Raw genomic sequence first — 25,127 nt, forward strand, 5'->3', positions numbered from 1 at the left:
AGTAACCTATTTTTGCCACGCACTTCTTTAAAGTGGGTTCAACCCTGCTGCTGAAATTTCTCCTACAAGAGCCGAGGATATTATCATTTACACCTGAATCTTCCCTCAGGGACATAGTGTTAGACACAAAAAGGTAGAATTGATGCAACAGAAGACAGGACAACATTCCATGAAATGCACTAGCCAGATGGCTTACAGAGCTATCTGTATCATCAGCTATCATCAGCTTACAGAGCTATCTGACACTATCCTGAAACATTCAAGATTTTGTATATGTATTGTTTCATACATCTGCCAAATAGCCTCTTTAAAGTTATCTTTTTGAAGTATCTGACAGAGACACAGACCTGACAAGAAGCAAAATGACTGCAGGTTTGTTCTAGTCAAGAAGATGAAAACTGTGTTTTTGAAGCATGATAGGAAAAGCAATACAGTCACATAACTCATTTTCAGCACAGTTTGAATCCTCTTTAAAAAGTCAATATAGTGTTCTAAAAGCTGTCTTCACTGTATTTCTTCTTTCTGGAAGAAAGCCTCCCCGTACAGTTTGATGATACCAGCATGTCTTCTGGTCCTCCCCACAAATTCAGGCAGGTCACTTACCTACACAGAACAAAGCTTTTGGTTGGATTTGCTGTGTTTAAGAAACCATTCTTCTCTCAAAACTATTACTACTGCAGGCCTTCAAATCTCCCTCAGGTGTTAAATGTCAAAATCTGTGGTACACAGAGAACATCACTTTTGTGCTGCCCATTCTGACATAATACCACTTACCAATGAGCAGTCTGTTCTGATGTGAATGGATGTTAACACAGGAGCTGCAAGGAAATAATAAAAAAATAATCTCAAAAATCAAAATTGTTTGATGGGTTTAAGTCAAACTCTTCATTCCAGCATTTCCAGTAGCATCATAAGTCTTCATACTGGTCTGGCAGCATTCACTTTGAAGGGAATTGAAATATGTTGCTTTTTAATAAAAGATGATTGGTGTAAAAAGGCACTCACATAAACAGGTGGAGAAGAAATGGGACAGCATTTTATTCGTTGTGTATGCAGCAAGTAATTGTGTAAGGTTGTGATCAGCTTGAAGCTGTTAAAGCAATCTCAAAATTGGAGCCTCCAAATCTTATCAGTGTGCTCATCAGGTTGGAGTCCTTTCAGGTGATCTTGATGATAGTAATCCTCTTGGAAATGTTTACTGGAAGAAGAGACCAAGTAAGGATGTATTTCAACTTCAGAATTGACCAGCAGGACAACAAAGCACACCTGCTACAAAGGAAGCAAGCACTATGTGATGGGCAGCACAGAATTAGAATTTGGGATCTCAGTGTCCTCTCAGCTTAGGGAGAACAAGACAAGATACTGGGGACATGAGCTGTCACTTGGAACAGTCTTCAAACAAGTTGTAATCCTCCATGTTCTGAGCATTCAACTGATGGTATTTGTGAAAAGCTTTGAGACTGATCAACAGCAGGGAAATTTAAGTGCAGCTCAACTTTCTTTCTACTTGTTTTGTGAGGACCTGAAAATGTTACTTACATACCCTTGAGTTATTACTCATTGACCCTTTAAAAAAGAAATAAGTTTTAGGCCAGTTTTGAAGATAAGGAAATGGCAAAGGTTGGGCTTGATTTGTATTTCACTAATACCACTGCATAATGTCTTTATCAGGAATACAATAACCAGGATACCTCTCTATTGATGTTGCTATGCAAGTACACATGCAGATAAAATCAAGAGCACAGTGGAAATAACAAAATATTTTGGCTTAGATTTCTCTCCTCAAATTTCAGGGAGAAGGACCCTCAAATTAGCTGGATGAAATCAGTTAAAATTTTGAAATGCATGCAAGCAAAATTTGCTTTTCCTTTGTATCCCAGGCTGAAAAATCTGGATTCAGTTATATTTTAATTGGAACATGGACCTAGAGTCACTCTTCTGCTTTTACTTTTAATTCTACTCAAACATACTTAGGCTTTCTACCTTTTTTTTTTTTGCCTTCTCTGGCTAAGATTCCTTTCTTTATTAGACAGAAAGGAGCTTGGTTTTTACTAATGAGGAGACATTTCTAGCTGTAAGCATCATCTGACAGAGTAAATATCCCGGATCCATAGCTGGAGCAGTTCCAGGTGGCCAAGCACTTAAAACTGAATGCTTCCTAACCAACTCTCATCCCAAACAGCTAAAACTATGAGACCAACACAAGAAAAACTGCTGTCAGTGTAATATAATTATTGGTACAAGCCACTATAGTTTTATCGAAAAATCACACAGGTTCTTATGGACAGAATATGGTTATTTACTGACCTGCTTGCACCATTTGCTACAACAACTCAGTAGAGCTACAAATTCAGATTTCCCAGCCAGAGTTGATAGAGAAAAGTAAGAAGCAGACTTTTACTATCAGGATTGGAAAACTGTGGGACAATAAAGTATCTTAAAACTGGAGAAGTAAATCCAGAACTAGTGAAGCCCTGGGGATTTCAAAAACATCGCCCAAAAACATTGCTCAGCCAGAGCCTTTCTTAGAGGAGCATTATTACCAAATTGAGTGCAAACTCATGTGAGATCTTCTATGAAACAACTTGCAGGACATAAGCCATCAGATGTGGCTGTAAAATCTGCAATTGCAATTTAAGTTGAAGGGCTCATGATTGTAATATAAACTCTAATTTCAGACAGGAAGGCAAGTTGTCATGTTCTCCACATGGCATTTAATTTTTGGATGCTCTTCCTTCACCCTTTTCCTCTGCAAGCAAGACTGTGGAGTACAAACTATCAAAAGAGAGCTTGTAATTTTGGATTTGACATAAAAAAATATGGGTGACTCATAGACACTAGGCATCGTTATCATAACCCTAAAACACACCAATTACCTGGTAGATTGAACTTAGAGTTCTGGAAGAGAAATCTGCTTTTTCTCCCCTTGAAAAAACATTTTAGCTTCAATAAAACAATCACAGGCACATTTTTTTCAGCTTATAACAACCATCTGGGTAAAGCATAAAAGCACTTGGTAAATGGGCACGTGTATTTAAAGAATAAAGATTATTTGGGGTGGAAAGTTAAGACCCAGGAATTTCACAATAAGATATAAAAGGGATCTAATCTTTCAGTAAAGCACTGAACATGATGCTAAGCCCGGAACAATGTCTTAAATTGAGACTTAGATATTAAGGAAAAATTCTAAAATAAGTAAGGCATTGCAGAAAACCTAAGTATTGACAGAGATGGCAGGACTCCACTTTTTGGAGTTTTTAAAGAAACATCATTCATGTTGCAAAAGGTACAGTAGATATGTTAGAACACAAGAATCTCCTGATTCAGTGTGTCAGTCATGAGAATTTGCCACCAACAAATCAGTCTAGCACTGACCTCTCTCAGGGACTCAGTACTGGGCTATAAACCATTCTCACACTGATTTGCCATGGTCCAGGATGTGGAATGCTGTGGAAATACCACAGCGGGAATTGAGGACTTATGCCCCCTACTCAGGTCAGGAGAGCTCTGCAAGATGAGGGCTTCAGCTCTCCTCATCAGCTGCCTTTCCTCATGCAGTAGAGATGAAAGTCAACTTTCCAGCATGGAGCAGCTACCTGCAGGAACTCCACACCATGGCCAGTGGCTCCAGGTGACATTTGCTGGGCCAGACTGAGGACACAGCTGAACATTCCTATATTTTGCTGAACAAATACCTGATAGGTGCTGTCCGATTCCACTGTGCAGATGCATCTGTTGTAAGAACAACCCTTTCCACCCAAAGCTTTGGCTTGGCAAAAGAGGTAAATTCCATAATTCTGACTGGATGCATTCCCAGAAGGACTCACGGCTGTTACTTTTCTATTTCCAGTTCCTTCCTTGTTCAGCACAATTGCAATGAATAGACACCAGGCTGCCAAAAACCTTCATCACCTTCAGTAATTGAGTACTATCTCTTAGGCACCTCAGTACCAGTCTCTTTGGGATTAACATTTAGCCCACAACAAAGTAGCTGAGCTTTAATTTCCCTTGTTTATGTGAACAGAGCCCCTGAGTTCATGATGAAATCAATCTGTTTTTCGACACTCAGGAGGCTGTGAGACACATGTTTTGTAACACCAGCTAAGCAACTATCTGAAGGTTTAAATTTCAGCTAAGGCCTCTGCAATGTGGTGTTTCTTTTCCATGGGGGAGGCTGAATCACATCTTTGACATTTGCCAGTGTCAAATGTATTTTCTTCTGCTTAGAAGCAACTGCAGCTCTAAAAAATTTGGCAAATCTGATTAACATCTCATGGGTGTCCCCTAGACTAGAGCAAATTAAACATTTCCTTTTTCTCTAATAAATACGTCTATGAAGAAAGATAGATCTGATGCTTCAAAGAGAGATTTTCTGTACTTTGGCTAGATTATGATAGGGCATATTCTTGCAAAATAACACTACTTCACTGGATGTTTCTGTACTTCATAGAGGGTCTCTACAAACTGTAATTTCTGATCAAGACAAACTGGAACTTCAAATATATGGAGTTACCTGGCTGTGGCTGTAAATATCTTCCACAGTGAATTTTTCCTGCTTAATATGATTCAACAAGTCAGGTCCATTTATAATGAAAACCACATCTGTTTAATAAGTAATTCTTTATCTAGACAATTAGGCAATGACACCTGCTCCTAGATGGGATTTGTAAAATGTGTTCAGAAACTGATACACTAGCAATACAAAATTAGAGGATTTCTCCAGATGTTAAAATATGCTCTGTTTTCTGGTCTTTGCATGAATATCTCAAAGCCATAATTCAGGTGTCAATAAAGCAAAATAAGATCATTGGAGATGCTGCAGAACCCTTTCTATACTGTGCTTCAAGGCCTTTGTGTTTTCCACACATACACAGCTCTCACACTTCTAATGCTTCTGCTTGTCTCCATGTTCTCAGTGATCCTGCCAGCATTTTTAATTAGGGAATTATACATTATGTTATTGTGCTGAGACCTAAACCTGGTCCCTTTCTGTTTCTTTTTTCTGTTTTTCTTTCTAAAATGTGTAACTTCTACTCTTTCTCTGCAGACACACCATCCCCAACACAACCATGAAAGAAATAGAGAGCAAGAACAATTTATTGTCTATGTTATAGCACAGGTATAAGTGAATTTTAGTGATAATCTCATACAGCGAAACTTCACTAATGCCTTTGGCTCTTCTTTTTAGTGTGTGTTCTGAAAATGTTCTTTGCAAAATCCCCATGTCAACTGAATAATTATTTTGCTTCATGTAAAAATTAATGTTTCCCTACTGTTATATTTAACTACATATTTAAAGTTCTGCCTACAGACAAATATTTCTGGAGCACAAATAAAGTGCAATAAGAGAGTTCAGCCAATTAATTTTGCTTTTTTAGCCTGAATATAATTTGGCACCTTGTAGTATCTTTTTTTGCTTCCAGGGAATACACTAAGTATCTTTTTGTGTCCCTGCTTCTCCCTGGTCCCAAACTAATTGGCCAATGTCTTACAAATTGCCTAATGGATTGGACATTCCTAGCTTTCTGATTTAATCAGTGACACATTGTGCTTATCAACAGCCTGCTTCATTACCCCTGAAGAAGATTCAGGCTACTGCCCATTTTCAAATAAATTGTATTTAAAAAGAACAGCTACTTGACCTTTTGGAATACTGCATAATAGGTTTTAGAAGTTAAGCAGCTTTTTTTTTTCCTTCCTGGAGTAACTAACAAATAAATTGAAATAAGCACCCCTTATTGCAGTAGATTATCAAAGAGAAGCCTTTGATACAGCACTGAATCTGTAAGCTTTATCCTGTGATGATGATAACACCTGAAAAAAATCAATTAAAAAAAGAGTACAGAGTTGTGTGCCTCTACAGCCTTGGAGCTTCCTGTTAGCGTTTATTTTATTGAAGGACATAGAAGGCACCAGAAAAGAGTGGGCCAACCAAACAGCATAAATTGACAGGGCTCTAATCCTAAGAAGGTTCACCCTTTAAACTGACAACTGTAGGCAAGAGAAAAAAAATATGAAAGGTCTCGTTAAAGGTACAGAGGTGGTCAGGGGCAGAGCTGTCAACCAAACATGCTTTGTAGTTTCTATGATGCCAGTTCACATGGTGAATATCTATTTATTTGTCCTGAATTCTGACTCCAACTGAGACTCTTTTTTTTTCTCCTGAATCTAAGACTTTTATGACATCACTGAAAGGCCATGAAAACAGGCAAGAAGATTTTACAATCAGCAAAATTTTTCTCCACTTCATGTTACAGGGCTTCTTTTTGTCTACCCACAGTGACAGCAGTTGTCAACCAGTTCTGTGCAGGAGCCAAAAAAGAGTCCAGAGCTCAGGAATTTTTAGCTATTACATGAGATTTAATAAGTATCCTGTTAAAGACCAAATAGAAGACATGAGAGGTTTTCACTGTTAAATATAAGCAGTTTGGGGGAGCTGGAGCTCAGTAATAGTCCCACACACCGTGTGCTTTTTCATCACCAAATGAGATGAAAGAATAAAACAAAAACAAACATGAAAACAAAACTCTAAAGAAAAAAGAAAAAAACCAACCAACCAAAAAAAAAAAAAAAAAAAAAACACCTGCTGAAAACAGTATCTCTCCAGATTGAGGTCAGGGGTGATTTTAGTTTATGTAATTGAATATTGGAGACTTTATATGTTCTTGGCATATATCAGTACAATGATTCTCTCACCAACAAGAGTACACAAACACCTACCACTTTCCAGCTAGGAATTCATCTGGCAAAGGCAACAAAACTACCCTTAATTTAGGTTTCTTTCTTTTACTGACTTTGTTTTTATTTTTCTTTTGTGAAAGTCAATCCATTCCTGTTGGAAGGACATGTCCTTCAGACAGTGCTCCATATGTAGCCAAATGACTACTAAAGAAAGAGGGAATAAAATAAAACCTCTCAGAAAAGAATTGTACAATGTGGACCCTACAGGACAATTACAGAGGGTTCTCCGGGGTCCTGGGTAATCAGAAGACTAACTTCAAATATTTTAACTTGAGTGCTTGGAAGTACCTTTATTTTCATTGCTGCCAGAGGGATGGCAATAGCAATCTTTTGGCTTAAGTCTTTGTGAATGCTGATTCTTCTGTCCCTTCAAAACCCTCCTGTAGCTAGCTAGGTGTGTTTTTGCCAAGCTTAGACCAATAATATCTGTGGATAGTTCAGCTAGACTGCTAAAGGCATCGGGGTCCAGGAGTGACATGACAAGTTATTCTTTTTATTCTTCTCAGCTACTCCCTCCTGAGCAACAAATCATATCCCATAGTAGCCAGCTGATGGTAATTACATCTAGGCTAGACAGAAGATGCAATTTTTAAGTGAAGGTAATGAGATATTTCAGAGACTTAGCAGATAATATAGTGAATTTATTGTCACTGAAAGTCTTGAAACAAAATGTAGTGACTGTATAAAAGCAATGCTTTGGATCTCTGGAATAATTTTTGCTCAGATCATTGAGGTCAGTTCTCCAAGAACTTTCTATTAAAAGGCTTCTACAAGAGGTCAGATGATCCACCCCCAGTGGTCTTTTATAGCCTCTAAATCAATGAATTAAAAAAAGGCAAATATTTCCATGATTAGCCAGTAAAATATGCTTGTTATTTTGAAAGAATAAAAATAATGAAAAATGTTGGGTTTGCTTACTAATACTCAGAAGTGGGAAAGAAAGAAACATTTGAAGCTATAATCATTGTGAATTACTTAAAAAGTAACTCAGCCATTTTCTTAAGGAAGAAAAATAAAATCCACATTTCCCAGCTAAATACTCCTAGCAGTATGAGTGACAGTCACAAATTCTCAGACACTCACTATTTTCAGTGACACAGAAGGAAGCAGGGCATAAAGGACAGAAACCACCAATGTAAGCATGGAACAAGGATGGAAAAGCACTTTTTCCTTAGATCTCCTCACAGGTATTTCTCTGCTGCAATTTGCTCTTCTGAAAAGGAGGATGATATTTACAGCAGTGTTAGGAGAACTGGATGGTCAACACCTGCAAACAAAGCTAAATGTGTAAATCCACTTTCTGATCCATATGACTTTGATGACTGTTAAGCATGATCAATCCCACTCTCCCCTCAGGTACCTGTTTCCAAACCAGATTTTCAGTGAATAAAGCATGTCAAATGTATTATAGATCAGTATTGCCCTCCTGTGGCCAAAGACTATTCTGAAGGGAAAAATATTCTCAGGGTTCTTTATTTATCTGATTTCATCTTGTGCACAACTTCAGATACATTGGGAAATCTTTTTGAAAGAAAATCAGAACTGGGAGACTCAGCTTCAAACCCCTCCAAACCAAGATCCAAAGCTTTGTTTGGCATGTTATGGCAAACTATCTGAATAGAAGGGCTAAGCAGTAAACATGATGCCAGTCCCTCTGGATCCTTAGGTTTCTCTTGATGATGTTATTCACAGCAGAAATTATGATTACCTGCATTCATCTTCAGTGGATATGTTGAGTAGTGACAGAATTTCTTTCTGTGCACCATCAATAATCAGACCTCTTCTACCTTAGATTTACTGCTTTTTTAATTAATCCAATAGTAGAACCATATCTTGCACACTATAAGAATAAGAAACAATCCTCTATTCTTTCACTGGAAACATGCACAGACCTTCAAAACCTTACTCAAAACAGATTCTGGCTCAATTGCCTTTAGGATCAGGTCCTTAGAGACTTAGTCAGACATAATGTAAGAGCTTGCAGACACAGGTAGCAATAACAGAGGCTGCAACACAGGTCAGGGACTGACACGAAGCTCACCATTGCAAAACCAAGGTCTCTCAGGCTCCAGAATTGATATGCAAGGCAGAAGAGATCATCCCACCCTTGAAAATATAAAGTACTCTCTGAAACCCTCAAATCTTTGCCAAATAATATAGCTCAACCAACACAATTACAACTTTTTCATCAGTAAAAAACTTGGGTACAATGAAAACTTCCTAAATTTTGGATCAGCCATGCACCTGAGAGAAAACTGTTGCAATAAAGGATTTTTCAATATAAATAACAGAATAAGTATGGCTTACAGCAGTCTAAATTCTTCACCATTATTTCAAAGTGCTGTTGAAAACCAAGGTACAGTTTCTGTGAAGATTAATTGCACTTGACATTTTCAGTGGAATATGCTTAACCTGATCTATTTTACCTGCCAATAGCCACTTAATATGACTCAGCTTTTCTGTCCAGCTGTCAAGACTGGAGATACAAGGATAAGCATCTCTTATCTTTCTGTTATGATTGCCAGTTTTGCAGTGCAAGAATGACTTACCTTTTCTGTCTCACAGATGTTTTTTCCTGACAGACATTCTCAGTGCTGCAATAAATTGAAACAGACTATTAAAAGTTGTATTAAAATGCTAGTGGAATTTTTAAATTTAACCCTGACTATGCATGTCTGACCCTCATGGCATTTCTGAAGCAGAGAACAGAAATAATTCCAGGTGATCAATATCCCTGATACAGCAAAAGAAGAGACTAATCTTATCACTGACTTTATTTTTTTTAAATGTGGTAACATCCCATTTTCTAGAACTGATTTGTGATGTTTTTAGGGTGTAGGGATAGGGAGGAAGTCCCCTATGAACTTTAATTGGTCAGAAAGAAGTTAGATTGACAAAAGACAACCTGTGGTTTAAATCAAGACTGCCTTCAGTCTATATGTATGTTTTGGTATTTTGTACACCAGGATTTTTGTGTACTCCATTCTAGTTGGAGAACCCACTCACAAATATTCCATATGGCCAAAGTTAAGCAATACATCCATGGTCAAATTATGCAAAGTATTTTAAGTTGTTTCTGGACAATACATAACCCAGAAGAGGGAAATAATAGAAATCCTGGGAGACACTAACTTACTCAGCCACAGCCACAGTTTTTCAATGCATTGAAAGGCACTTACCAAGGCACATTCCATGACATGATGTTCTTATTAAAATAAAATCAGATATTCTTTCAGGTATTTATTGAAAAAAATTCTCTCTGCTCAAGATATATTTCTAATCCATGAATTTTAAGTTATTGCCCCAATAGAAACGGTAACTGCTTAGGGTCTAGACCAGATGCATCCATAGAATGGGATAAAAAATGAGGACCCAGGTGGATACATGTAGAGGGATGAGGAATAACTCTTACCATCTTGCAGATACATGAAAAGTACTTTTACCTATGCTTCCCTTCTCAGATATTTTGTGCAGACCAAGCATAGAGAACTACAAGCTGGAAGAAGAACGTTTGAAAAGGTTTTATCAACAAGGTCACAGTGAGCACTGTTCACTTTTTCATTAATTCTGTGTAATAAATGTTTATAGATACATGCCACTTATGATGACCTAGAGAAATTAATCAGGCTTGGTTTAATTGGGCAGATCACCATTATCATTTGAATGGAGGTATAAAAACAACAGACCCATCTGTCAGCAACATGTCCATTAGGATAGGTAAAGACAGGCAGACATTCAGACACCTTCCATTTCCTTTTGTTTACCTTCTTCCTAACCCCGTGCCAGGGAAGAGCCATGCTTGGATCTGCTACTTGATCCCAAGTGCAGCAGATTTTTGATTGCTCACTTTAGTTTCCCATCTTTCCTGATTAGTTTTTATTTTGGATGCTATACAGGAAAAGCAAACAGAAATTATTAAGTGGCTTGCATTTAGATTTCCATATATTTATAATTTTGGCTGGTAGATTTGTCACCCGCAGTGCTCTACATCAGTTGTGCTACACTTAGCACTATTATTCAGAACTATTCCTTTCATTTTACCACTTTTTCCCAGAAAATAACTTTTTTGACAACTACAGATTTCTTTTTTGTTGGTAGTCTATCTTGCAGAAGCAACAGAATCCAACTGAAACAACTGAATTCAACAGCAAAATGCCAGTAACTAGTTCAGGTTTGTCTGCCACTCTTTTTGCTATTGACCAAGAGTATAGCACAGAAAGTCACTTCATCATCCATCCCACAGCTCATTCTTACCATTAATCTTATATTTATTTGTCAGCTCACCACTACTCGCTCTGTTGTACCCTCACTCCTCCTTCACAGCACATCTCTACTTGGATAGTGTGTATTTCAGACAAGGAACAAGTCTTTTCTTCTGGCTCATAAGTTATTTTTTAGGCTGTTGTAACACTGCAAGCTAACAAAATTATGATAATTGCTCTCATTCATGAGGCTGGTGTGACCTCATCTCTACAATTACTGTCTTTTTGGATTCATTCCTCCTAAGCAGCTGTTCAGCCACTGCTACTTTGAATTTTACACCTGAATGCCTCATAGCCAATAAGGATAAAAAAAATAACCTGAAATCAGTATTTGTCTCCTGAAGTCCTTCTAACTCCCTTCTGGAGGAATTTCTCTGTGATGCCCACCAGGAAGCACTAAGAACTCAGACATAGAAGGTGATTCAGATTTTTTCTAGCTCTGAAATCATCTCTTTGAACCTTCCACAGAAGAATTTCTTTCAGCTGGACTAGAAGATCCTGTTTATTTGGCTCAGATTTCTACAGCTCCCATGAAACCTCTTCTGCCTAAACAGTGGAAACTTCAGGAACAGTAATCAGAATAAAAATCTCTCCTTTTATACAGTTCAGTGACCATGCCAGAGATTCTAATACTCTAAAACACTAAGCCACCTTTGAAAGGTGCTCACCAAAACTTCAACAGTAACTTGCAAAACATTGCTGCTTCTCTTCAGGAGGGCTGCTAACCAATACACCAGAAAATACACATATAAAAACCATACCATGCCACATCTGACTAATGCCAACTGTGACACCCAACTCTTCCTTGCACATCTAGGAAAAGAGGAGGGCTAGTTCAAATAAGATTTGAAAGTTACAGGCATTGTTTAATAAAGTCTGAAAGCTATATGTAAACCAAGGAGGAATGGGAGGAAAATAAAGGGATGCAAGCTTATATACATATAAAGTTGTAATGCATACACTAAAGGAGAAAATGAAGTTCATGAAGGTGTATAAACAAAGAATGACATAGCCTAAATTAGATGGGAAGAGGGAGAAGAAGCAAGAAAGGCAGAGAAACAAGAGGCAGAAATGATTCATGGGGGCAGCAGAGCCAAAGATGAACACACACAAACATTTGCTCAGTACTGAAGACCTCCTAATGCCACAGCTCACAGTGACAATCAGCAGTCTAGAAACCAGGATTGCTGCCCTACATTCCTGTGGGAGAAACAGGGATCAAGTTAAACTGCAACACTTGTAGAGTGTCCTTAACTAAATTGTTGGCCAAAAATAGTTGCACTGTCAAAAAAACTGATGTAAAGGAATATATCTGACAGGTTCGTTTCTACACTGCACTGCTGAGTTCCAGAAAGGATCATTCAAGAGGAACAGAGTTACAATTAATTATTTGTAATAGTTTTATGAGAGACAGATAAAGCACTTAAATATATAGTATTCCAGGAGAAGGATCTTGGCATTTTTCATAACCCTTTTTGTTATTTCATGCTGTTTTATTAAACTGCTCTTCCATGTTAAATTGAACTAGACTTAACCATGCACTGATGGGCTTCATCCCAGAGAGGAGCTGCATTTCACTGGCAGGTGGGATACCTGTTAGCAATCATTTGTTTGTTTTATATTAATTGTTTATTTTATACTAATACTAATAATGTACAACCCAAATTCTCTTTTTAAGTTGCCTACAAACTCAATATTAAATATGCAAGGAGTTTCACAACAGTAAAGTCTATGCTGGTACCAGAATTATAAAACAAAGGTTTTTCTTTTGTATTCTGAGTGCCTGAGAGACCACATTTCATTTCAAATCTTGATCTTACTCAGACTAAACTCTGTCTCATTGAAACAAATTAATATTCCAACTACAAAACCCTCATAATCCCCTCCACACCTACAATGAGAGAAATAGCCTATAAAAACATGTGTTGGGAATTGGATAGAAAGGAAATCTGGATTCACCACAGCAGCCAAAAGTCATCTAGATCTGTAGTCAGCAGCACTAAGACGACCAACCAAGAATGTCAGTGAGTATTTTGTTTCTTCCCAAAACAAGTAAAGGTTCAATTTAATCAGCCACAAAGATCATTTCTAGAAGGGCAGAATTCACGGGCTGGTTTCCATACACTTATCTTTACAATCAGCCCTGAACAGTTTAGTTTAGCTAAGGAAGTAATTTCTTTAAGATAATGGCAATAGAAAGCTGTAACCACTTATGAGAATTAATGACTCTATAGAGATGCTTTGCAATAATAGTATACCAACATTTACTTTGTTTTTTCACTAGAATTAGGTATAGAGAAGAAAGGACACGCTTTATAAGAATACATCTTTGAAATATGTATTTAAAAACACAGTCAAGAAGTTAATGTAATAAACATTTCTGAAGTTCATCTTAGTCATATAGCTTAAATTAATTAAAATGGACAAAATCAAAATAATTTTTTTTTTTTTAAAGTTTGATCTGCATGACAATGGAATATTTTTTCTATGATTCAGACTTTAAACAAAGGAGATCTAAAACTTCCAGTATTAGAAAAGGACACATTATCTGGGTTTGCTTGGCCAGGGAACTGAATGTCACCATGCAGAGAATCACAGGGACTGATGCTGTGCTGAAGACTGCTCCTCCAGTCTGAAAGCAAATTTGGAGACTGCTTCTCCAAGCTGAGAACAGAGCTTGACAGAGAATGAAGGTTTCCAAGGATGTCTCGGGCACAGATGGAGGCCTCCGGGGGGCAGCCTGTGGAATTAGCACAGTAAGTGCTTTTAAGACAACTCCTTAAGGGAGTACCAGAGGAATGCAGCTTCTGTTAGCCCTGCTGAAGTAGTCAAAATTGGTGTCTAAAAGCTGACTCTGACCTTGGTCTGAGATTGACAGAACGGCAGACACTGAGGAACAGGCTTAATCTCTTAACAAACAGGATCGTGTCTTTGATGACAGATTTCAGTGCAGTTAGTCCAGCCACATATCTACGACTGGTTTGTCCTGGAAAACTGAAAACAAAGCTCAATTAATGTTCTTTAATTTAAAGAGAAGTAGAGTATAAGGAAATATATCTGTAAAAATGAATGAATAAAGTTCAGAACTATGTTTGCTCTTCTGTTACTAAGAGAAACAGGATCCCTCCGTGTTCACAAACCCAGACTGAGCCACAGGAACTGGACCCACAGCTCAGCAGCAGCCAGCGGAGTGAGAGGTACCACAGGGAGCACTCGTTTGCTGCCATGGAAATGGAAGGGATGCTTTCAAGCCAGCTTCCCCTTCCCATCATATTTCTTACACTTCTTTGGGACCTAATCTGGTAATTTACGAGTCTGTATACTCTTTGAGCACTGTGCTAATACCTGCAGACTTCTTTCAACCAAAGAAGAGATGTTTAAACCCTTTCTACGCTTTTTGTCCCACAGCTGATAGCAACACGCCGCTGAGGGACACACGGGGTACACGGGTGTTCGCTGCAGACGAAGAATGAAAAAAAAAAATCCGCAAAAACCACCCACAAAAACTGCCACGTTCAGCATATTTCCACATTTATGAAGCAGACGCTCAGGAGAACGACAGGCAGCCGCTTGGAGGGAAACAGCCCAAGGCTGGACCTCAAACTAAACACTAGATTCCCCACCTGCACATTCCTATTCCCATCCTTTTCCATTCCCAAAGGCGCCTTTCCCGCCCGGGCCTCAGGGGGCGGGAGCCGCGCGGCATCTCGGGATTTGTAGTTCCCGGGCTAGAGCGACATGGCGGCGGTGCGGGCTCTGGCGGCTCTCGGTGCAGCGCTTCTCTTTGCCGCTGCCTCTCAGGCCAGCAAATACTCCCGAGAGGCCAACGAGGGGTTGGCGGCTGCCGGTGCCAAGCGGCGGGAAACCGGGGAGTTCCGGGTTGTGAGGCTGAACCAGGTCTGGGAGAAGGCGCAGCGGGTGAGTGAGGCGGCGCGGGAGGAGCAGGGACGCGGTCGGAGCTCTGAGGGGGACCAAGGGTCAGAATTGACCGCTCTGAGCATTCATTCCCTGTCAGCCGCCTCAGGAGATGGGGAAAGCGGGGAATTTGTGTGTGAGGAGACAGCGAGGCCGTCCGGCCCCGGCTCGGTGTTGGGCCGCAGGGCTGCGGTGCCTTTTGTTGGGTTTTCAGGCCTGACTCCCGCTGGCGGCAGCTCCGAGAGCCCCGGTCCCCGGGAACAGCCAGGCTGTGAGAGGAGGAGAGAGCTCCTTCCTCTCTCCTGTGTGTGTCACGGGAAGCGTTGGTCTTCCCGTGTTGAAATCCGGGAAGTGGAAGAGTGAAGTCCCTCCGGTCCCATGGCGGGGCTGAGATGGGCTCTTCGCTCGCGGGTGGAATGCTCTGGCGCTTTTGTTAAAGGAGTGATGCTCTCATCTGGGTGAAAGTGGTGGCCTTGTTTCCATAGGAAAGGACAGGAGCTCACTGCACAGGAGCATTAGGAACCCTCCGCTTTGACGTTTATCAAACACCTTCGTTTATTCCAAGTGATGCAGTCATGTGCAGGAGGACCAGCAGATGATTATCACCACTCCTAGAGAGAGAATTGATTTTGACAGTGGTACGTGAGCTTTCCCCACTCAGAACTAAAAAAAAAATAAATAAATGAAATGAAAATAGAGTAAAAAGTTTTTAATTCTAGTGTGAACATTTAATTACAGCTAAGCAAAACAGTTCTGGCAGGAGGAGGGGAGTGCACTCGTATTCATCCCCAGATTATTGAGGAGCATGGAACTTAGGGTCATGCCTGGTAAAGGTCCAGTTCTTTCAGCAAAGCAATGTAGTAAATGTTAATTCTGGATACCTGGATCATGGAGAGACTTTCCGTAGAAGCAGGACATCCCTGGCTATAGTAAAAAAATAGAACCCCTGCCATAATACTGCCAACCAGCATGCCAAAAGAAGTTATCAAAAACCACTCATTCTCTTATTGGGAGAAGGGTGGGATGGGGGTTAGGACAGTGTTAATGAAACTGGAGCTGTCAGGTCATGGTTAGAGGTAGTAGGACTTAGGCAGCTCAGGCAGAACTGTGTGGAAATCACACTGCTTATGTTCTTGAATCTCCTTTCTTCTCTGGACTTTTTCTTACCACTCACAAAAGAAGTTATTAAGTTTTAATATTATTTGTTATATTTCTTTGATTTAAACTGTGTAAATCTGGAAGTTAAGAAGTTCAGGTTCAACTTACAGCAGTACTGCTTACCCAACTGCATGTTAGTCATTGTCTCTGTTCCTGTTTTCACTAGATTTCACAAAATTTCAAGCTGACCCATCACTCATTTAAATCTTTGTGTAGGTTTTTTTTTACATAGCTTCAGCCTCAATAGCTTTTTGTTATGTTGAGTGGGACAGAAATGCCTCTACCTTCTGTATATATTTGATGCACATAAAGCATGTTAAGAAGTGATCTTAGAAAATTTTGCACTTTTATCATAGTAAAAATTGCTGATGAAACAGTTCTTTGGCCTGCAAGGCCATAGTCAGTGTCCTGGTAGTCTGTAAAACTGATGAATAAAATTACCAGTTCACTGTAACTACATGGCTACAAATGGAAGGTGGTTCTCAAGAAAGCATGTGGGGGCAATGGTCCATTGTTTGAGAAGTTTGGTGATTACTGCCTTCTATGAATTAGTGAAAGGATTGATTTTTTAGCATTCTTTGTTATTGGTATGGGACATTTTTAGAAAGCAGTCCCATTAAAAGTGGAGGGAAAACCCCACTTAAATACTACTTGAAGGAACACCAAAGAAAGATTTTTAACTCTTGTGTAATTTTGTTTTGTCCAAGTAGCTGAAGAGCTGAGAGGGATGGCTACCTGGTCACTTTCTGTTAACACCAGTACACTGGGAGCACAGCCATGTCCATAGGCAACAGATGTTACATATAAAGTGGCTCATACCTTAAGGCCCTCAAATTCAGATGGATGTATAGCATGAAAGTACAAGAAAAAAATGCTGTGCTGTCTTAGCTGTGAGTGCTGTTCTGGCTCCTGAGGTAACGTTGGAGCAAGAGGTGACTCCACATAACTGAATACAAACCTTTCTCTGTTCTTCCTAGCTTCATCTTTCTGCTGTGAAACTGGCAGAATTGCACAGTGATCTAAAAATACAAGAAAAGGATGAGCTAAGCTGGAAAAAACTGAAGGCTGAAGGGCTGGATGAAGATGGAGAGAAGGAAGCCAAACTCAGACGTAACTTAGATGGTAAGGTGTATCTTTGCAGAAGGAGTTTAAACTTGGTGTCAGACACATGCATGGTTAGAGATCTGTGTTTGTGTTTGAACCATTAAATAACAGGTTGTCTTTCCAAGCACGGAGCACATGAGTTCTTTGGAGGTCAGTAAAGAGCTGCAGGAGGTTAACAGATTCTTTTCTCCTGTTGTTTTCAGAAGAGGTCATTAAACATCTTTGTCTTAAACTTTTGACTTTTCCACTTTGAGCTGTAAAAGCCAGCTCTACAAGTCAAGGGTGTAGCCAGTCTCTCATTTTCCATATATCCACAGGTTTTCTTGACTGGCTAGGGTTGGAAGAGACCTTCAAGATCATCTACTTCTAACTCCCCTGCCATGAACAAGGACACCTACCACTAGATAGGTTGCTTAAGGCCCCATCCAGCCTGGCCTTGAAGACTCCCAGGGAGGGGGCAGCCACAACTTCCCTCAGCAACTGGTTCCAGCATCTCAACACCCTCACAGGAAATAATTTTTTCCTAATGTCTAATCTCCCCTCTTCAAGTTTTAAACCATTGCCTCTTGTCCTCTCGCTGCACACCCATGCAAAGTCCTGCCCCAGCTTTCTTGTAGGCCCCCTTCAGATGTTGGAAAGTTGCTATAATGTCACCTTGGAGCTGTCTCTTCTTCACGCTGAACAACCCCAAATTCCTCAGCCTGTCATCATGGGGGAAGTTTTCCATCTCACTGATCATTTTTGTGGCACTAATTAGTTGGTTCATTAGTTAATTCTAATGTTTCTTTATCTTCTATTCCTTTGCAGTCATTATGACTAAGTATGGAATGAATGGAAAGAAGGACTCTCAGCTAGCTGATACCAACTACATTAAAGATGGGGCAGAAAGTGATACATTAGATGATCCAAGACTGGAAAAATTGTGGAGCAAGGTGAGTAAGGTTTCCAGGAACTTGAGTGTAGGAAAACTGTGTTTCTTTACTGAACTATTGTCTGCATCTTCTGAGATCCCCTACTTGGAACTGAATAGCTTTACTATTTAAGCCAAGCTGCTTTGCTCTGTAGCTGTCACCTTTGTGTCCTGAGGGCATCTCACCTACATCCATGTTACCAGGTGTGGCAGGTTCTTTTTGCCAAAGAAAACACCCAAATGAACTCGGGATTTTTCTTTATGTGATTATTACACTGTGTGGTAGTATACCTATGTTGGTGTTCCTCTTTTTCTTGTTGTTTCTGGGCTTTTTAAAAAAGGTGCATTTAAAATACAACCATTTCATAGACTGTTCAAAAGTGAAATGTATAGCAGAGGATTTTATATAAGGACTTTCCCAACTTGGTATTAAAGTGAAAATTTCCAGGATTTGCATTTATGGATAAGCAATAGAAACTGCACTGTCACTGGGCACTTAAAACAGGTGAAGTTATAATCTTCAAAAATGAAATAATTACAGTTTTAGGAAACAAGCAGTCAGATAAAGAAAATAATTCCTACTATAGTCTGGTGCAAGTGGTAGTAAAACAGAAAAAATATGTGCTGGGGTTTAAAATATTACTGTAAGTAAGTACAGCTCTGGCAAGGGATGTGATGCCTTGTGCTTTGGGTAAAGTGCATTAGTTAGAAATATTTCCTAAGCAAAAGAAGGGCTGGGGCTGAAAAGAATCAAAAACATTCACTTTTGATCATGCATTGCAGCAAGTAAGTCACTGGATTTGTGAATAGTGCTCCAGCTGCCTCATGAGTGCTTCCCTAATTGCTAAAAGGTAGTTCAGTGAGGAGAAAATCTCCACGGAGCAAAAGCACAGCAGTGATAAAATCTTCACTTGCCAGTAGAGTAAGAGTAAGTAAAGACAGTGCTCAGTGTCAGTCTGCATCCCCCATGCAAACAGTCCCCTTACAGTTGTACATGGAGCTCCATGGCCCTAATTTCTGTATTAAATTGTTTCCCATGGACTAGAAATGACACATTTCACTGGCTAGTCTGTAGCAAGTCTGGCAGAAGTGGTCTGAAGTAAATTTCCTTTTCACACATGATTAAAGCCACCAGATCCGTTGATGTCTAAATCCTGACCTCACACTAATTTAAAGGGATTTAAAACAAAAGATCTTAAAGAAAAGCTGGACTTAAATGTGGTGGGAAGTAGGAGGAAGTTTTGGCAGTTGAGTGCACTTAAAACACTTTGCCTGGAAAGCATATTAAGCTGTGTTTCTTTCAGGCCAAGACCTCTGGGAAGTTCTCTGATGAGGAGCTGGATAAGCTTTGGCGAGAGTTTAAGCATCACAAAGAAAAGATTCATGAATACAATATTCTACTCGAGACTGTGAGCAGAACAGAAGGTGCCTGAACATTCCTCTGATGTTTTGAGATCTGTACAACACTTTTCTCTGCCCACTGTCTCCATTGTTTCCAAGTTTCTTTGAAATTCTTGAAGTCTTGACAGTTCTGTGACAACTGCTTGCAGATGCTGGTAGTTCCAGAGACTTGCTGGGTCTAGTTCTGCATTAGCTGCCAAAAATCTTGCCAGCTAATGAAGAGCTGCCATTTCTGTTTTTTGATTCTGCCTCCATTTCAAGTGGAGAAGATGCCATCAGATTAGAAATTACGGCCACAGTAGTTTCCTGGAAATCATACAGCAAGCATAGGCCCACAGCTGCAAAATGTGGTCCTACATTCTGCAGAACCTCCATGTTTTATTTTACCAGCTTGGATTCCAAGAGGATATATTTTAATATCTTTGGTACTGAGCCTGAGGTCTATTAAATCACTCAGTACATGAGCATACAGATTCCTGTGCTAATCCTAACTAAAATTGTTAAAGCCAAACTATTCTAAAGCTTGTAGGCAGTTATGTTTGCATTGTAGAGTCCAAACTAGAAGCTGCTGTATGTCAGGTGTCCTGAAAGAGAGCTCAGGGCTCATCAACCATCCCTCTCACATTTCCTTGGGTTATTGCTAACCGAGGAAAATAAGAATATTTCTGTATTAAAACCTTGACCATCAGGAGCTAATGGCATTTCTATAACATCACCCTCCACACCACTGAGGGACATCATTGATCTTAATATTGACCTGCAGGAGGAATTACTGCTTCTTAAAGTCTGGTGCTGATGCTTTGCTTACACTCAGCTTATAATTTATTACACTATAACTTAACAACTTTATAACACTATAAATTTACCTTTTTTTCATCTCAGATTTGTGGAATTTCTGGAGCTTTTGACCTGTCAGGATTTGGCCCACAATCAATATCACTTTTCTTCTTCACCAGATATCCACAAAAATGTTATCAGCCCATCTGAAGAGAACTTGGTGAAAGAGGAAATCTTGCACAACAAACACAGAGAGCTCAAGGAGAAGCTGAGAAGCATCAATCAGGGGTTTGAGCGTTTGCGGAAAGTCAGTCACCAGGGATATGATACAACCAGTGGTAAGATACAGTGGGTTTTATGCTTATTTTCCTCTTTTTTGGAAAAAAAAATCACTTGGCAAGTATTAAGATGTAGCATTGAAGTACATGGTGTGACAAAAACAGGCTGAGACACAGCCAGCATGTTCTATTCAGAAGCCAACACTATAACCCTGATGAAAGGATAGGGAAAAGGGGTAGTACCCTTGTAAAAGGGGTAGTGCTGCCTCCCATGTCCACCTGAGATGGGATATTACATGTTCAGCCCCAGGAGGGCAGGTAAGTGGGACAGCACACAGGGCAAGCAATGCCATTATTCAGCTCCTAAGGTGTTTGTTCTCTTTTTTTTTTTTTTTTAAGAGAATGCTTGTTGCAGCAATACTGTAAGTTTTAGTACTTTAAGTACTTGGATTTTTCTCCCTTTTGATCTAAATAGACCTGTGAGTAATGCAGTGCTTTGTGTATCTGTGTGTATGTATGTGAGAAAGCATGCTCATCTTTCATAGAAGCTGAGCATAGATGCATAGTGTCCAGATTTTCATTTACTGGTATGTGTTTCCTTAGAATTTGAAGAACCAAGAGTGATTGATTTATGGGACATGGCCAAATCAGCCAATTTCACTGAGAAAGAACTTGAATCTTTTCGGGTAAGGAGAATTCCAGTTAGGTCTCTTATGGAAAGCTATTTTCCTACATAAATACTCAGGGTTACTCTGAGTGCAGCCTCTTCTGTAGCCTCTGACACCATAAAAAAATGTCATGCTTCTTTCTAGTATTTCAGATATATAAACAGGTATATAACTGACCATATGTATGGTTCTGTTATGACTGGCAAAATAAAAATTCAACACAAATGTTGCATATTTTAAATCTTTGCAAGATCATACCCTGCATGTTTGTTTCCAATGCCCCAGATTTCCATCTCTTACCCAGTGTCCTAATGTAATTACTACTTTGGGAAGTGGTGTACTTTGTACCCAACAATTTCCCCCTCAAGCCCACCTCTTGCACTGCTAACTTGGCATGTTGAACTGACCCAAAAGTGCCATTATAAAGAGGGTGAATTTAGATTAGATATTAGGGAGAAATTCTCTAGTCTGAGACACTGAACGGGTTGCCCAGAGGATACCCCATCCCTAGAAGTGTTCAAGGCCAGGTCAGATGGAACTTTGAGCAACGTCATCTTTTTGAAGACTTTCCTGCCATGACTTTTTATTTGGCAGCTTGTCCTGTTTGAGATTCATCTCAGCAGACTGCAAACTCAGAAAAAATTTAAGTCTGAGCACAAAGTAGCAAAGCCAGGACCTAATATGGAAAAGAGGCTTCTCTTAAAAAATGTCCACCTCACTTCCACCAGTCTACACCACTATTCTTACCTGTGAACTTTTATTTGGGAATCACTGCTGTCATCTCCTGCAGCCTCACAGCCATCAGCAGTCTCCTTTTGAGGACTCTGCAGTTGGGCATTTTCAGCACCTGTCTTCAGAACTGAGTATCAGGGTGGTGATAATAATGCATTGTCCAGACATTCTTAAGAAACAGAAGTGAAAAGGCTTTCTCTTCTTGACTTTGTAAAATAGCTTTAGGGATATCTTGGCAAGAAAAGAGAGATAAAGCCCTGCAGAGAAAATCCTGTGTGTATTTGTTGTCTTAGGAGGAGCTGAAACATTTTGAAGCAAAAATTGAAAAACATCATCATTATCAGAAACAGTTAGAGATCTCACACCAGAAACTAAAGCATATAGAGGGAACTGGAGATAAGGATCATCTGAACAGAAACAAAGAGAAATATGCCATGCTGGAAGAAAAGACAAAAGAACTAGGATATAAGGTCTGTATAAATCCATTTTACATATGTATTGAAAGTGTAAGAGGGTATGTAGATTAACCAGTGCTGATTTTTTTATGCAAGTTGAATGACTTCCAGGGGGCAATTTAAGGCACACCTGTGCTCTATGGTTAGTACAGGGTATGCATAACTGGGTTTTATAGACCTAATTTTAAAATGCCTGAAATCCCCCTGGTGTCTGCTTTTCCTGTTGTCACATACACTGAGAGCAAAATCAGAATAAATGACATTGACAGTTCATTGCCTTACTAACATTTCTTTGATGTGTTTTGCTTCTGTTAGGTAAAGAAGCATTTGCAAGACTTATCCAGCAGAATCTCTCAAGGTCTTCAACACAATGAATTATAAAAATTTGTTCTCCTTCATGAGACACAAAAACACAAAAGAGGTAATCTGTTTTTGAACAGGATTTACCAAGGACTCCTTCTGAAATAGAAAGGATTGAACAGGGTTGTCCTTAATAAAAATTTTTTTTGGTCCACTTAATTGCCAGTTTTGTATTTGCACTCTCAAATTAAATTATTAGATTAGAAAAGTGTTGCACATCTTGGATCATATAAATCTTACATCTGAATCAAGTAGCAGCCTTTGAAATAAGCAGTCATCTCAAAAGGAGAAACCTGTCAGAGGTTTCCTGGTAGAAAAAACCATACCAGTCTGATAGTCAGCAAAGGTATTCTGCTCAATAAAAGCAAATAGAGGAAGTAGAGGAAGTTAAAACAGGCCAGAAAAGTCTTTTATTTCAGTGTCTAGCCTAATCCATTTCCTCCTGAAGGTAGTGAAAATATTTCTACTGACTGAGCATATTTCTACTGCTCTGAGCTGCACTGTGTATGAATCTTTCATGTGAGAGGGGGAGGAAGAGTAAGGAGGGAACAAGTATTGAGGTCAGTTGGCACAATTTAGTTACAGACTAACACATCTGAAGTTACTGAATGTACATTTACAATTATCTTGTTCATGGTTGATTGGTTTTGTTACATTTAGTCATTAAAAAAAAATCGAAACAAGATCCTGGTGAGGCTTTTGATTTTTTTTTTTGTCACTCATTTGTAGTGAGAAGTAACCAGAGCTGGGTTTTGAGTGTGTTGCTTATTCATTTAAACTCACACATTAGTTTTTAAGACAGGAAGGGTAGTTTAGCACCACAAGAATGTGTTTCTATGTGCCAAATAGGCAGAAGGCAGTTTCTCACTGAGTACATATTCAGCTACAATTCCCAGTAAAGAGTCTTACTATTTTCCCTTTCGAGATCAAATGTTTCAGTTGTATGTCAGAACTTGGATAAACATTAGCTATCTGGGTTGAAATTTTCTGTCACAATAATAATGCTGACTCTTGTTTCTAAGGAGTGTTTCACGTGACAGCGTTCCAGGAACAAGGTTGAGACAAAGGTCCTTAAAACATTAAACAGCAGTGATTGCTGCCCCTGAATCCAGCTTCCCCCTAAAAATAATCTGTAGCTGAGTTAGGATCTGCAACAGCACATGGAAAACATTAGAAAGTCTCCATCCCTGTTAAGAGACTTCCAGAGACCTGGGACACTGCACAAGCCAGTGACCTTTGAAAGATGATTTTACTCATTTTCTTTATAGCCTGCACATCACACACATTAGTATCTTTATATATATATGTACATATATATATATTTATATATATAAAGCACCTATCACCATATTAATAAACACTCTTTGGAACCACTCTTAACAGCAGGAGTCAGCTTTTTAGTACCTCAGCACTTCTGTTTCCAACCAATTTAAAAAAAAAAAAAAAGCCACAAGACTTTGCTGCCAGCCTGCCTGGCTGTCTGGCTGTTGTTTAGTACTGCTACGCCATCAGGGTGCAAGGAAACCTATTGTGAACGGCAACACACACTCAAAAAACATAAGTCAGTTAATTGCTGCCATTTTTAAGCATCCAAAACCAGTCCATACAGCCAAAATAACAGCAGGTATGAGACATTAAAGATTAAGAAATAACTTGAGTCACTACTCTTGGTTCTGTTAACAGCAACAAAAATTCAAAACCAAGAAAAAAAGGTGTAAATGAAATATGCCTGCAATTTGGTAACCAGTGACAGGTGAATAATGGAGTTCATAGGTGAGGCTGTGTGGAAGAAGCACCTGAATAGAAAGAACCAACAGCACAGTGGCTGAGCCTTCTCTTCCTTAGCAGCTATTTTAGCTGATCCTTTTGTAATTATTCAAATTATCCAGTTTTTTCAGACCACCCTGAGAAATAATTCTGAATACAAAAGTGAGAGCAGAAGAAAGAAGAACTGCATTTCATAGGAAAAAAAAAAAAAGAGAAGAACTTCTCATGTTTTACACAATTTGCCAAATTCTGCCCTGAAAAAAACCTAAATTTTAATAATTGTGTCAGTGATTACACATTGGACACGTTTGGTTTATTTAACAGGTTGGGTGTGGAAATGATAGGCAGATAAATACACAAGGCATTAAATACATAAAAAATAAGCTAGTCTTTCTTAAAATAAATACAATGTCCTCCATGCTGGTGGAGTAACTCAGACTGCATTATTCTGCCAAGACAAATAAGGAACAGCCACTGTGGCAGATGTATTCCTGTAACAATATAATTCTGATGTAAAAGAAGCCCAAAGGAATTCTGATGCCTGATAAATCAGGCAGTAGCCAGAGTATTTAAATTAAAATAATTTTCAAATAGAGATC

The 25,127-nt window shown here is 39.2% G+C and overlaps 1 protein-coding gene across 1 annotated transcript; it reads left to right on the forward strand.

Annotated features, from left to right (window-relative positions):
• The first annotated feature begins 14,700 nt into the window (after nucleotides 1-14,700).
• Nucleotides 14,701-23,444, forward strand: LRPAP1 (LDL receptor related protein associated protein 1). The gene is made up of 8 exons (XM_030450766.1): nucleotides 14,701-14,921; nucleotides 17,054-17,198; nucleotides 17,988-18,112; nucleotides 19,395-19,515; nucleotides 20,448-20,606; nucleotides 21,150-21,232; nucleotides 22,240-22,416; nucleotides 22,717-23,444. Exons 1-8 carry the CDS (start codon nucleotides 14,742-14,744, stop codon nucleotides 22,780-22,782), a joined length of 1,056 nt encoding a protein of 351 aa, XP_030306626.1. The 5' UTR covers nucleotides 14,701-14,741; the 3' UTR covers nucleotides 22,783-23,444.
• The last annotated feature ends 1,683 nt before the right edge of the window (nucleotides 23,445-25,127 follow it).

The sequence above is a fragment of the Calypte anna genome, chromosome 4B (assembly GCF_003957555.1).
Source record: "Calypte anna isolate BGI_N300 chromosome 4B, bCalAnn1_v1.p, whole genome shotgun sequence".
In the NCBI taxonomy this organism is placed as follows: domain Eukaryota; kingdom Metazoa; phylum Chordata; class Aves; order Apodiformes; family Trochilidae; genus Calypte; species Calypte anna.